The sequence below is a fragment of the Heteronotia binoei genome, chromosome 3 (genome assembly GCF_032191835.1).
Source record: "Heteronotia binoei isolate CCM8104 ecotype False Entrance Well chromosome 3, APGP_CSIRO_Hbin_v1, whole genome shotgun sequence".
Taxonomy (NCBI): Eukaryota; Metazoa; Chordata; class Lepidosauria; order Squamata; family Gekkonidae; genus Heteronotia; species Heteronotia binoei.
Window position 1 is genome coordinate 180,649,108 of NC_083225.1, and position 15,294 is coordinate 180,664,401.

Sequence of the window (15,294 nt, forward strand, 5' to 3'; positions counted from 1 at the left end):
TATGATTGGGATTGTATTCTGCACCCAGGATTGTAGGAGTAAAAGAGGTATGCATTACAGCAGATGTGCTTTGGGTTTCCCATTTTGCTTTCATTTACCACCTCAGACAATGTAAGAAATATTTGAAACACACTCAACATGTGTTTTTGTAGCAGGAGCTCCTTTGCATATCAGGTCACACCCTTCTTATGTAGCCAATCCTCCAAGAGCTTGCAGGTCTCTTAGTACAGGGCCTATTGTAAGCTCTTGGAGGACTGGCTACATTGGGGTGTGTAGCCTAATATGTAAAGGAGTTTTTGCTACAAAAAAAAGTCCTGTGTTTTATGGTTTAAGTGCAGTGCCTAGATAGAATGGAGATGACAATCATAGAGTCAGTGTAATGTCATGACTAGTATTTTGGATGAGAATCCCTGTGAGAAATACAAAAAATTTCCAACACTCTGGGCCACTGTATGTATGTACATGGACCATTTGTATGTAGGCTGCTAGCTTTGAAGGAAATGCACCATGGCCACAAGAATCCGTTGGCTGCAGTGTATACCCTGGTCTAAGTCAACTTTCACAGCATATGTCAGCACAGTCAGATGATATTGCAAAGGGACACCTCTACTGATGTTTGAGGCCTGTCTCCATCCTTATGAGGAATGGGAAATGATTTTTCCTTGACTGGTGGCTGAATGCCAAGGATAATCTCCGAGTTCCACTTTTTATTCGTTTGAATAATTGATATAATGCCTCTCCAGACACCTTGTCAATGCTGATCAAAAGTAAAAACAAAGCAGTAGAATCATAAGAATTACCGACCTGAAAATAAACAAGCCAGAAACATAAGGTACAAGCATAGCAACAGTTTTAAAAACCATTCTGCAGCCTACAATGATATCTATAAAATAGTCTTCAGGCTAGTAGCGGATTGGAAAAACTAGTGAAAATGATAAAAATGGTTTGTCCTGGTGCCCAAGGAAAGTAAGTGGGCTTCTAGATTCACTTGCGAACCTCCTGATGGCACTTGGGGGTTTTTTTTGGCCACTGTGTGACACAGTGTTGGACTCGATGGGCCATTGGCCTGATCCAACATGGCTTCGCTTATGTTCTTAAGACATATAGCAGGGGAGTTTATCGAAGACACTTATTAATTACTTTTACTCCCCCTTTTAAGAACATAAGAGAAGCCATGTTGGATTAGGCCAATGGCCCATCCAGTCCAACACTCTGTGTCACACAGTGGCCTATATATATATATATATATATATATATACACACACACACACACACAGAGTGTGGCTAATAGCCACTGATGGACCTCTGCTCCATATTTTTATCCAATCCCCTCTTGAAGCTGGCTATGCTTGTAGCTGCTACCACCTCCTGGGGCAGTGAATTCCACGTGTTAGTCACCCTTTGGGTGAAGAAGTACCTCCTTTTTCTTCCAATTTATACAATTTATTTATAATTCAAATTTATAGACTGCCCTCCCCTGAGTACACAGAACTCAAGGCAGTGACACAGCGCTGAGGGAAGCAGCTCAGGGAAGAAGACCAAAGATTTATACCTCACCTTTCTCTCTGAATCAGAGTCTCAAAGCAGTTTACAATCTCTTTTATCTTCTTCCCCCACAACAGACACCCTGTGAGGTAGCTGAGGGTGAGAGAGCTCTCAGAGCAGCTGACCTTTCATGGACAGCCTCTGCTAGAGCTATGGCTGTCCCAAGGCCATTCCAGCAGCTGCAAGCCTGGTTCTCCCAGATAAGAGTCCACGCACTTAACCACTACACAAGGGGTGGCCAATGGTAGCTCTCCAGATTTTTTTTGCCTCCAACTCCCATTAGCCCCAGTCAGCATGACCACTACACCACTCGCATACCTTCTTCTATTTTATCTTCAAAGCAAGCCTGTAAGGCAGCTTAGCCTGCAGGAAAGTCATTGGACCATGGTCACCCAGCAAGCTTTCATGGAAGAGCGGTGATATCAACTTGAGTCTCCCAGATCCTGTGATGATCTGAACACAAGCTTCCCAGCACTCTAACAACACCACAATGACTTTAAGCTTTCCTAAAAGTCAGGACCTTACCCAGAGGCAAGAAGCACGGTCAATGGCTGGGGCTGATGGGAGTTGTAGGCAAAAAAACATCTGAAGAGCTACCGTTGGCCACCCCTGCACTAAATGAATGGTTGTTTTGTCACCACATGTGCCTGTGATTCAGCCCCAAGGCAACTGGATAGGTGTTCAAAAGCACAGGGAGTCTTCAGTGTGTCATCCTTTGGAAAGCTACTCCAGCAGCACTTTAGAGGGAATGGTGGATGCTTTATCTGTGTCAGTATCAAGAGGCAGAAAAATCTCTCACCTCTGGCAGGACACACTACCAAGCAACGAGCAGGCAAAGGGTCCAACAACGTGCTACGAGATGCATTCTTTGGTCCTTTTCCTCTCTGCTTCCTGCTTGCCTCCTGTTTGGCTGATGGACCAGAAGGCTCTGGATGAATTTGTGAACCTTCCTGACCCTCACTATGAATATACCCTCCTGACGTCAAAGCTGCAGCCCTTCCATTACTTTGATACCATCAATATGACCTCCCAGAAGTGGCTGGATGGTGAGTACCAATTCAAAGTATGAAACAGCTGTTGGAGTAGGAGAGGAGCACTATATCTATGAAAGGCATTGTAATAGTGATTTCCTTTGGATTAGAAGTTGTCCATTAAGACACCTTCCAGAGGCCACTGGCTTAGATGAAAGGGAAGAGATTAGTATAAGCTGCAGAACAAGAAGAAAAGTGGACTTCTCTATATCCTACTGTTATCTTTAAAAGCTTACAATCACTTTCCCTTCCTCTCCACACAACAGTAGCCCTGTGATGCAAAAGGGGTTGAAGGAGTTCTGAGAGGACTGTAACTGACCCAAGGTCATCAGCAGGTCTCATGTGGAGGCAGAGCCGGATCGCTCACTAGGTGAATTAGGCAATCACCTAGGGTGCCACTGGTCCAAGGGCATAGAATTGAATCATGGAACATAAGAACATAAGAGAAGCCATGTTGGATCAGGCCAACGGCCCATCCAGTCCAACACTCTGTGTCACACAGTGGCAAAAAAATTTATATATACACACACACTGTGGCTAATACCCACTGATGGACCTGTGCTCCATATTTTTATCTAAACCCCTCTTGAAGGTGGCTATACTTGTGGCCGCCACCACCTCCTGTGGCAGTGAATTCCACATGCCCACAAGTTCTTGTATTGTGAGAAAGGGAGAAAAGTACTTCTTTCTCTACTTTCTCCATCCCATGCATTATCTTGTAAACCTCTATCATGTCACCCCGCAGTCGACGTTTCTCCAAGCTAAAGAGTCCCAAGCGTTTCAACCTTTCTTCATAGGGAAAGTGCTCCAGCCCTATAATCATTCTAGTTGCCCTTCTCTGGACTTTCTCCAATGCTATAATATCCTTTTTGAGGTGCGGCGACCAGAACTGCACACAGTACTCCAAATGAGACCGCACCATCGATTTATACTGGGGCATTATGATACTGGCTGATTTGTTTTCAATTCCCTTCCTAATAATTCCCAGCATGGCATTGGCCTTTTTTATTGCAAACGCACACTGTCTTGACATTTTCAGTGAGTTATCTACCACGACCCCAAGATCTCTCTCTTGGTCAGTCTCTGCCAGTTCACACCCCATCAACTTGTATTTGTAGCTGGGATTCTTGGCCCCAATGTGCATTACTTTGCACTTGGCCACATTGAACCGCATCTGCCACGTTGACGCCCACTCACCCAGCCTCAACAGATCCCTTTGGAGTTCCTCACAATCCTCTCTGGTTCTCACCACCCTGAACAATTTAGTGTCATCCACAAACTTGGCCGCTTCACTGCTCACTCCCAACTCTAAATCACTTATGAACAAGTTAAAGAGCATGGGACCCAGTACCGAGCCCTGCGGCACCCCACTGCTTACCGTCCTCCACTGCGAAGACTGCCCATTTATACTCACTCTCTGCTTCCTATTACTCAGCCAGTTTTTGATCCACAAGAGGACCTGTCCTTTTACTCCATGACTCTCAAGCTTTCTAAGGAGCCTTTGATGAGGAACTTTATCAAAAGCTTTCTGGAAGTCAAGGTAAACAACATCTATCGGGTCTCCTTTGTCCACATGTTTGTTCACCCCCTCAAAGAAATGTAACAGGTTAGTGAGGCAAGATCTTCCCTTGCAGAACCCATGCTGAGTCTTCCTCAATAACCCGTGTTCGTCAATGTGCCTACTCATTCTGTCCTTGATAATGGTTTCTACCAACTTTCCCGATATTGAAGTCAGACTGACTGGCCTGTAATTTCCCGGATCTCCTCTGGAACCCTTTTTAAAGATGGGGGTGACATTTGCTACCTTCCAGTCCTCAGGAACAGAGGCAGATTTCAATGAAAGATTACAGATTTTTGTTAGAAGATCCACAAGTTCAACTTTGAGTTCTTTCAGAACTCTCGGATGTATGCCATCCGGATCCGGTGACTTATTAGTTTTTAATTTGTCTATCAGTTGTAGGACCTCCTCTTTTGTCACCTCAATCTGACTCAGGTCTTTCAACACCCCTTCCAAAATTAGTGGTTCTGGGGCGGGCAAAATGTTCTCATCTTCCACAGTGAAGACGGATGCAAAAAATTCATTTAGCTTCTCAGCCATTTCCCTATCCTCCTTCAGTAATCCTTTTACCCCATGGTCATCCAAGGGCCCCACTGCCTCCCTGGCACCATGAGGACCGGTAGGGTTTTCTTACTGCTTTTGCATCCTGGGATGCAAAAGCAGGAAAAGGATCTCTCTTCTCCCCCACCCCCATACCTCTCAGAGTCTTCAGGAGGCACAAGCTGCCATTGCAACCCTTTCTTTGAAGTCGAGCCACAGCAGCAGCCCAATCTCTCCATGCTTTCCTTTGGGCCCATAGGATAGAATGGACTCCATTCTATGAACGTCTACCCTATGGACTCCATTCTATCCTATGGGACCAAAGGATACAACTGGTTATCAGTGTGGGAATGGGAGTAGTTAGCCTAGGGTGCCAAACAGTCTAGGTCCAGTCCTTTGTGGAGGAGTGGGGACTCAAATCCAGTTCTCCAGATTAGAGTCCTCTGCTCTTCAAAACTAGACCATACTGATTCTCCAGTAAGTCTGAGAACTCTTTATTGCTTTCAGGCACAAACAGGCTTTTACGGACTAGCCACAATGTTGGATCTTTTCTTGCACACAGAGGATTCCACCCATACCAGACTTCTGCACTTTCCCAAGAGTCAGTCTAAATAGTACAATGTCTGCTGTTTACTAGAGACAGGCCCAATAATTGGGTACTGTATTCTCTCTCACACAGAGATAGAGCTAAACCTCTCTGCCACACTGCCAAACAGAGTTACCCTTCCCTCTGTCTGCTCTTTTCTTGAGCCACACTTGAGTTCTCACTGCTCTCTTCTTGAGGCAGAACTTAACTCTTTCTGCCCTCTCTTTGAGGCAGACCTGAATTAACTCCTGCTGTGCTTCCTTCCAGCATTCCATCCCCACCCTGAAAAGTGATTGGATGGTGGAGCAGCACTCCCATTGGCTCACCTGAGTGGCTGCATTCTCCCTTCAGGGCAGGACAGCCACCTGTCTATCACAGTGCTATCTGAAGCAGTTCACATGGAAATTTTCCAGCACCTGCATGCCTTCCACTTTTGTGCAGGCTGAACATGTACTGGAGCAAAACAGAAATCATTCCTTCTGATGCAGTGCTTTTTCTTTTAGCAGGAAGTCCTTTGCACATTAGGCCACACCACCCTGATGTAGCCAATCCTCCAAGAGCTTACAGAGCTCTTCGTACAAAGCCTACTTTAAGCTCCAGGAGGATTGGTTACATCAGAGGGTGTAGCCTAATATGCCTAAGGAGTTCCTGCTACAAAAAAGAGCCCTGTTCTGATGTATACCTGAATCCCAGGACTGGCACAGTAAATCTCAGGCCAAGAAAAGATGGAAGAGAGACAAACTACTCATGTAGCAAGTACATTTGTTATTACACACTATAAAGATGGAATCGGTATGACATGTGTGCCTCAAAAAAACCTGAATTAACTTCCAATTCAGATTTTGGGAACACATTCTAGATTTCATGTGTCCCTGTTACAAACCCTGATTCTGGCTTTGGGTTATTTCTGGAATGCCAGAATTCATGGGTCCCACCAGAGTTGCCTCCTATGAGGGGTTTGGGCAGACACACCAGGTATCCTGCTGGCCAGCATCCACCAAGGTGGCACACAGATACAGTTTCCAGGTGTCAAAGTGCAAAGCACAAAACAGACAACACTCACAGCTGCAAATTTGGCATTAAAGACATAGGATTTATATTCTGCCCTCCACTCAGAATCTCAGAGCGGCTCACCATCTCCTTAATCTCCTTCACCCACAACAGACACCCTGTGAGGTGGGTGGGGCTGAGAGGACTCTCACTGCAGCTGGCCTTTCAAGGACAACCTCTGCCAGAGCTATGGCTGACCCAAGGCCATTCCAGCAGGTGCAAGTGAAGGAGTGGGGAATCGAACCCGGTTCTCCTAGATAAGAGTCTACACACTTAACCACTACGCCAAACTGGCTCTCCACAACAAACTGACTCTCCAGTTTGATAGGCAACCCAAAAGCACAAATACAAAGGTCAGAGTCAGAGACCAGGATCAGAGGCATAAGGGACAATCCGGAGCACAAAATAACCTAAACACAAGTAAACCCCTGATTTTTTTTTCTTTGTGAAACTATACCTAGGATTCCATGGAATTTTTTCTAAAAACCTGCAAACCTCAGCCTGGCTTAAATATTTGTCCAGCCTACCAGCTAAGAAGACTAATTTGGGAGGGAGGGAGAGGTGAACTTCATCCAACACTGCAATGGAATTCTTTTTTTAAGAAACTGACCCTTCCCCAAGATACACAAGGAGAGGGCCGTGGTTCAGTGAAAGAATGTCTGCTTGAAGTGCAGAAAGTCTCAGGTTCAGTGCCCAGCATCTCCAGTTAAAAGGATCAGGCAGCAGGGGATGTGAAAGACTGGGTGGACAATACCCAATACTGACCTTGATGGACCAATGATCTGAATCAGAATAAGGCATAATCTCCCTCCCTGTCCTAGTGGAGGAACTGTGGCTCACTGGAAGAGCATCTGTTTGGCACGCAGAAGGTCCCAGGTTCAATCCTTGGCATCTTCAGTTAAAAGGGATCAGGTATAAGGTTAGGAGGCAGTATGAAAGACCTCAGCCTGAGACCATGGAGAACCATTTCTCCTACCACTTGTCCCCACTCACTCAGCCTTCTGTCTGCATGGCCTCCAGCCAACATCTCCTGCCTACCTGCAGATCTGTCATGTCCACAATCAGTCAGCAGCTTGGGTAGAGGTGTGGGGTTTTCCCATCACACATGCAGGCAACAAACTTCTGTTTTGGGGTTTCAACTACCCCTCCATTAGGGTGGCACTTTTCTGAAAACCTGGGCTTCTATCTGGGTTTGTAGATAATATCTTCACTCTGAGCCTGAGCCCCACTCAATCTACATGGGGTGAGGAGTCATGAAGGACAAATGCAATTTTGGGCTGTATCAACAGAAGTATAGTGTCCAGATCACATGAAGTGATGGTACCGCTTTACTCTGCTTTGGTAAGGCCTTACCTGGAGTCAGTTTTGTGTTCAGTTTTGGGCACCACATTTTAAGAAGGGTATAGAAAAGCTCTAGAGGAAGGTGACGAAGATGGTGAGGAGTCTGGAGACCAAGTCCTATGAAGAAAGGTTGAAGGAGCTGGGAATGTTTAGCCTGGAGAGGAGGTGGCTGAGAGGTGATATGATCACCATCTTAAAGTACTTGAAGGGCTGTCATATAGAGGATGGTGTGGAATTGTTTTCTGTGGCCCCAGAAGGTAGGACCAGAACCAATGAGCTGAAATTAAATCAAAAGAGTTTTCGGATCAACATTAGGAAGAACTTCCTGACCGTTAGAATCGTTCCTCAGTGGAATAGGCTTTTTCAGGAGGTGGTGAGCTCTCCTTCCTTGGAGATTTTTAAACAGAGGCTAGGTGGCCATCTGACAGCAATGAAGAGCCTGTGAATTTAGGGGGAGGTAGTTGTGAGTTTCCTGCATTGTGCAGGGGGTTTGACTAGATTACCCTAGAAATCCCTTCCAATTCTATGATTCTATGACTGTTGTTCCCTTATGAACCTACCAGACCAGTAATCCTATCTTCTGCAGGTACGATTCAGGTGCCTCACCTTCTAAAATTAGGTCACCTTCAGTGAGGACTTCTCAGCCATTGCACCAAGCCTGTGGAACTCTTCCCTCAGGGATATTCATTTCCCTCTTTCTGTCAATGCCAGTGAGAGAAGACTTCTTTGTCTAGTCTGAGTTCCTTCAGTGATCCCTCCTTCCAAACCCGGCTTTTAATAACTGATTTGTGTTCTTTTAATATGTATTTTTAATGACATGATTTTATACATTTTCTTGTAAGCAGCCTTGGGTAGAAAGGCTGTCATGCTCTTGCCCATTCCCTGTAGTGGCCATCACCCTGCCCCTGCTGCCCTGGCCATATGGAGCTTGACCAGGGTCTCAGAAATGCATGGGATACCAGGTGAACATCACCCTCATGGTCTCCGCATGCCTGCTGGGACTGGCTTCTCCATCTCTTTTTTCTGCCCAGTCCTCAAGTGCCTCTCCTCCTCGACCCCATCTGGCCCTCTCCACTTATACTCCACCCTCTCCCTTTCCTTCCTCTGTGGCTCTGGCCCCGGCACCCTTTATCAATGGGGACACCCAGCTATCGGGCATCTCCACCTCTTCCCTTGCTTCTTTCCCTAGCCCCTCTTCACCTTCCTCCTCGGGCCCTACCAGAGTCAACTTCAGATGAGTGGCATCAGCTGCGAGGTTGGTTCCTCATCCGGGCGCTGCTTCCTGCTGGATCCCTCCCCTGGTGAGGCTCGGGCATAATCACCGGACATTTGGCTGGGCTTGCCCCTCCCTCTGGACATTTACCATGGCGGTGAGCTGCTCCTCAGTTCTCTGGGCCCTGCCGCTGTTGCTGCCCTGTCCGGCATCTTCTGCCTAATCTCCTGGGTGCCTTAGGTGAGCCAACCGGGGTCCAGATTGCAGGGTGATTCCAGGGTATGGGGAGGTCGGCAGATGCTCATAGGGGCCTCGGGGGAGGGGCCGCCAGAGTCCCAACTGGGTCTCAGGACAAAGGCATGATACAGATTTTGATGATGATGATGATGATGACGACGACGACGACGACGACAACGACAATGAAGGCAATAATAATAATAACAGGGATGATGATGAGCAATACTCCCTCTAAGTTGTGGAGACTTCTGAGCAAAAAACCCACTTTGTGATCTGCTGGCATTAAAGTTGTGTGCTACTGCATAAATCAGCTTGCTCTGGAACCATTTTTCCTGCAGTAAGACAAAAATGTGTGAGCTGGAGGCTGAAAAACTGTGAGCTAGCTCACACTAACTCAGCTTAGAGGGAACACTGATGATGAGAGTCCTGAATGCAGAATTTTGTGTTTCTCTTCCCAGAATCTGAAGTGGACAAACCATACTGGAGCCATGAACTGACAATTCTTATACCCATAAAAATGGCAATTACAACCTCATGTCTCCTTATACTCCAACTTGATCGAAATGAAACTTCACCTCCAAGTCATCCTTTCAACAAGTTTTATGCTCTCATAGCAATGCTGCAATCAAGATCGTATGTAAAAAATGTCAATAAATGGCAGAAGTTATCTCATTTTCTCGTAGGACAGCTGCTTTTTGTAGTGGTTAGAGATGTATGCTAATAGTTTGAGCATTAAGAATCATGAGAGATGCACATGCCCTTAAAAGATAAATTTCTTAATCTATTTTGTGCCTTGCTCCTAAGGAGCTTAGGCAGGCAAACAAGACTCTCTGCCCTCCTCCATTTTGACCTCACTACAACCACATGAGCAAGAGAGACTAACCCATCTACTACAGCTGAGAAATTTAGTCTGATCCAAAACTTTGTAACCCTATGTTATTATAATTGCAATTAAAAATAAGTATCTGGAGGTAATACAATAATATGAGGTTAGGGGACAACTGAGACTGCTTCATATTTCATCTAATTGTCTTGTCCCCAACTGTCTTTTATGGCTAAGGTCCCACCCTTCCTTTTAATGTCCACAGACTGAATGAGAAACAATTTTCTTCTCAGTATGAAAGTAGCTATTGTTTCTCTTTAGGATCGTAGCTGTGCTGAATCCATTTCCTTCCCAACCACTCACCTTCTATGTAAGTACTAATGGACTTCTCTTTGCTGAAGCTTCCCTTTCACCCCTGGGCCAGACAGGTAATTTCCTGAAATGCTCCTCACAGTCACTCCTACCACCATTATCCAGGGGACTTACTTTTTGATTCAAAGCAAAATAAAACCTGAAGGTGCGGTTTGCTGTCAAATGCATTTCAGATGAAATCATATATATGTGTGTGTGTGTATATATGTGTGTGTGTATGTGTGTGTGTATAAATGTGTGTGTATATTTGTGTGTGTGTATGAGTGTCAAGCAAGCAGATTTCAAAGTAACCAGTCCTTGAGTTGAAACAAAGTATGGTTTATTGATAATCCATATGCTTCTATTGAGCCAAGTATTGGAACTGATACAGAGTAGCAGTGGAATGCATACTAGGTGTAGGGTTTTTACATACCCAAAGTGGCCTGATAGCTTATTACAATGGCAGTGCTGTAGGAACTCTTACGCAGAGTTTTGGGGACATACAGTTTCTCATCATAATACCAAAACCCTCCGGCCCCTTTCGTAAGTCCTTCTGGCCTCCCTTCGCCTTTGCGCTCTGCCTCCTCGATCAGTTTATTGCCCCCCCCCCCCGTGGTTCTGGCGCCTTGTGCTTTTTCCCTGTTCGGGTGGTTATAGTGCCCACTATGGCGCTAGGAGGAATGATAGAGTCCACCACCTCCTCTCTTTGACTCTCGTGTTGGGGCTGCCTCGAGAGTGCATCAGCTAGAAAGTTTTTTGACCCAGGAATATGCTTGAGGGTGAAGTCAAACTTTGCAAAGAACCCGGTCCACCAGATCTGTTTTTCGGTCAATTTCCTATGTCCAGTAAGCACTTCTAGGTTCTTGTGGTCAGTCCAGATCTCAAACGGTACCCTCGCTCCCTCAAGCCAGGACCGCCATGATTTCAATGCAAAAGTTACAGTGAACGCTTCCTTGTCCCACACTGACCAGTTGCGCTGTTCTTATGAGAATTTTTTAGAGATATAGGCGCATGGTCTCAACCTCCCCTCTGAGTCTTTTTGCATTAATATGGCTCCTATGGCTACGTCGGAAGCATCACATTGGACCACGAAGGGCTTAAGCTCATCGGGGTGGGCCAACACTGGTTCACTTGTAAATAAGCGTTTGAGCTGTAAATAAGCGTTTGAGCTTTCTGGCAAGTGGGGGTCCAAGCTAGTTTTGCCCCTGGTTTTTTTGCTTTGGGTCCCTTCCCTTTAGTCTTTAGCAAGTCCGTTAGGGGCAACATCACCTGGGTGAACCCCTGAATGAACCCCCTGTAGAAATTGGCGAACCCGATGAAAGATTGTACCTGTCTACGTGTTCTCGGGGGTTCCCAATCAAGCACTGCTTGTATTTTGGCGGGGTCCATTGCCAGTCCCTTCCCGGAGGCACGAAACCCCAGGTAGTCGAACTCCGTCTGGTGGAACTCACTCTTCGACAGTTTGGCATACAGTTTATATTCATACAAGGTAGTGAGTACCTTCCTCACCAGTTGTACGTGGGAGGCCAGATCTTTTGAATAGATAATGATGTCATCCAGGTACACCACCACGCCCTTGTACAGGTACTCTCTCAAGACTTCATTTATGAAATTCATGAACACTCCCGGGGCCCCTTGCAGTCCAAATGGCATTACTAGGTATTCAAACTGTCCCATCAGGGTGTTAAATGCAGTCTTCCACTCGTCCCCTTTTTTGATTCGCACTCTAAAGTCGGCATCCCTCAGGTCCAGTTTCGTGAAAATGGACCCCTCCGACACCGTGCTTAACAAATCTTTGATCAAGGGGATGGGGTAGGCATTGGACATCGAGATCCCGTTTATCTCGCGAAAATCAGTGCAAAGTCTAAGGCTCCCATCCTTCTTTTTCCGGAACAGGATGGGTGTGGCGTGTGGAGCGGTGGCGGATCTAATGAAGCCCCTTTTTAAATTCTTATCTATGAATTTTCTTAACTCCGCTTTTTCTGCCCACCCCATAGAATACAGTTTGGCTTTGGGCAGCTCCTCGCCAGAGATTAGTTCAGTGGCGCAGTCGGTGCTCCGGTGCGGGGGGAGCTCATTCGCCTCCTCCTCGCTAAACACCCTGCGCAAGTCCCTGTACTCGCAGGGAATGGATTGGACCTCTTCCACGGACACACACATCTTTTCATTCTGGGGGGTGGATTAGGTCCCCAATCCCCCAGCCAATGATGGTGTGCGCACCTCTTGGTTTGATCCCCCCATTGTATGTCCAGCTGGTGCTTAGCTAACCATCCGACCCAGCACTATGTCAAAGGAGGAAGAGGGGGTGATTACAAAGACTTCAACGTCCCAATGGTTCTCTATCCCTACCAGTACACCCTGGGCCTCTTCTGTGCAAGGCTGCCCTCGCATTATGGACCCATCCATCTGCTTAAACTGGATTGAGTGGGGCAGGGGCTTTCAGGTTAGTCCCAGAGCATCCACCAACTTTGGGGTGATAATTTTTCATGTGCACCCAGAGTCAATTAAGGCTCGGGCATGCATGAAGCGTTTGAGCTTCCGATTTAGCAAAGTCAATGGGACAAAAAATAGGGATCCAGTTATTCTCACCCGTAATGGTGCCGTTAGATCCACGACCTGCCTCCCGGCACCCCTCAGTGCAGGTCGTTCTCGTTTCCCACCGGCTCGAGTCCCCACAACTCCTCACTCAGGTCATCCAAAATTATAGTATTCTCGTCTAGCACCATCGATGTCACAGTGCTCCCTCGACTCAATTCTTTGGGCTTGGTTGTTGTCTTCTTGGTCCCCGTCGCTGTTGGCTTCGGGGTAAGGGGGAGGCTCGAGGTTTCTCCGGGCAGTTAGCCACCAGATGGCCCGGGTCGCCACAGCAGAAGCATTTATGACCCGTGGGGGGCTTGGTGGCTCCCCCTGGGGTTGATCCCTTCTTTGGCTCTGCTTTGCCCCCTGACCGAGCCTCACGTCCCTCCTTACCCCCTTGCTGCAGTTGTAATTAAATAAGTAAGTAAGTAAGTTTATTTTTATATCCCGCTCTCCCCTGCCAAAGGCAGGCTCAGGGCGGCTCACAGACATGGAAACCATGATTTAGATAAAATACAATGTAAACAAGAGTTTTAAAATACAATTCAATTACATAAATTAATTAAAATAGATAAAACAGATACTATAAGGTGCTATAGGTCACAATCATACATAAGATGGCTAGATGGTTACAGGTCAGTTCCAATTTCAATTTAGTCGGGTTCTATCATAAAAGCAAGCTGGAAGAGAAAAGTTTTGCAAGCCCTGCGGAACTGATTCAGGTCCCGCAGTGCTCGCATCATCTCTGGGAGTTGATTCCACCATCAAGGGGCCATTGCTGAAAAAGCTTGCTCCCTGGTTGCCTTCAGTCTAGCTTCTCTTGGCCCAGGGATTTTTAGAAGATTTTGAGCGCTAGATCTCAGTGCTCTCTGGGGGACATATGGGGAGAGGCGGTCCTTAAGGTAGGCAGGTCCTCGGCCATATAGGGCTTTAAAGGTAATAACCAGCACCTTATAGCGAACACGGTACATAACCGGCAGCCAGTGCAGGTCCCGCAGCCCAGGCCGCACGTGTTCCCACTGAGGTAGTTCCACCAGCAGCCTGGCCGCCGCGTTCTGCACTACCTGGAGTTTCCGTGTTCGGTATAAGGGCAGCCCCATGTAGAGGGCATTGCAGTAATCTAATCTCGAGGTGACCGTTGCGTGGATCACAGTTGCTAGGTCGCTGCGTTCCAAGAAGGGAGCCAATTGCCTCGCCCTCTTGAGGTGGAAGAAGGCGGCTCTAGCAGTGGCAGCTATCTGGGCCTCCATTGATAAAGAGGATTCCAGTAGCACTCCCAGGCTCTTGACCCTGCGCACTGGTATCAGTGGCGCACCGTCAAAAGCTGGTAAGGTGATCTCCCCTCCTGGTCGGCCGCGGCCCAAGCAAAGGACCTCAGTCTTCGCCGGATTCAACTTCAGCCCACTCAGCCTGAGCCAGTCAGCCACGGCTTGTAACACCCGGTCCAGATTTATAGGGACATCACCAGTCCGGTCGTCCATCAATAGATAGAGCTGGGTATCATCAGCATACTGATGACAGCCAAGCCCGTGCCTCCGCGCAATCTGGGCAAGGGGGCGCATAAAGATGTTGAACAATATCGGGGAGAGAACTGCCCCTTGAGGCACCCCACAGTGAAGTGGGTGTCTCTGGGACAGCTCCCCCCCAATTGCCACCCTTTGTCCCCGACCTTCAAGGAAGGAGGAAAGCCACTGTAAGGCTAGCCCCCGAATTCCTGCATCGGTGAGGCGGCGGGACAGCAGCCGATGATCGACCATATCGAACGCAGCCAATAGGTCTAGCAGCAGTAATAGTGCTGAGCCGCCTCGGTCCAGTTGCCGCCGGAGGTCATCCATGAGGGCGACCAAGACTGTTTCTTTCCCATGGCCCGGGCGAAAGCCGGACTGGCACGGGTCCAGGACGGAAGCGCCCTCCAAAAAATCCTGTAACTGCAACGCCACAGCCCTCTCGATAATTTTGCCCAAAAAGGGCAAATTTGAGACCGGCCGGTAATGCGCCAATTCGGCCGGGTCTGATGTAGCTTTTTTCAGGAGAGGGCGGACCACTGCCTCTTTCAGGGGTGTTGGAAAAGTACCCTCTGAAAGGGATCGATTTATGATGTCCCGTATAGGATGTCTTAGTTCCTCCTGGCAGGCCTTAATTAGCCAGGAGGGACATGGGTCCAGATCGCAAGTTGTGGATTGTGCAGTGCCAAGAATTCTGTCAACTTGGCGTTAGAGAGCGTTAGAGAGCCACTCGCTTTATGTTGGTTTCCACTTCCCCAGCAAGTTGCACCCATCCCACTAGAGTTGTGGGGTGGGCTTGCTGAAGGGCCCGATCCAAGAGACTGGCATTCAGGCCCTGCTGGTAAGCCTCGATTTTCATCATCTCGCTCTATCCTCAGATTTTGGCGCACTGTGCCCTGAAGTCAGCTGTGTATTTGCGCACCGATTTCAACCCTGA

The 15,294-nt window shown here is 47.5% G+C and overlaps 1 protein-coding gene across 1 annotated transcript in view; it reads left to right on the forward strand.

Annotated features, from left to right (window-relative positions):
• The first annotated feature begins 2,338 nt into the window (after positions 1–2,338).
• The window catches only part of LOC132569141 (autocrine proliferation repressor protein A-like), a 51,040-nt gene continuing 38,084 nt past the window's right edge, over positions 2,339–15,294 (forward strand). Inside the window, exons 1-3 of the mRNA XM_060235325.1 lie at positions 2,339–2,591; positions 9,560–9,734; positions 10,246–10,294. Of these exons, the coding sequence (XP_060091308.1) occupies positions 2,405–2,591; positions 9,560–9,734; positions 10,246–10,294 (411 nt within the window). The 5' untranslated portion in view covers positions 2,339–2,404. The remainder of the gene's footprint in view (positions 2,592–9,559; positions 9,735–10,245; positions 10,295–15,294) is intronic.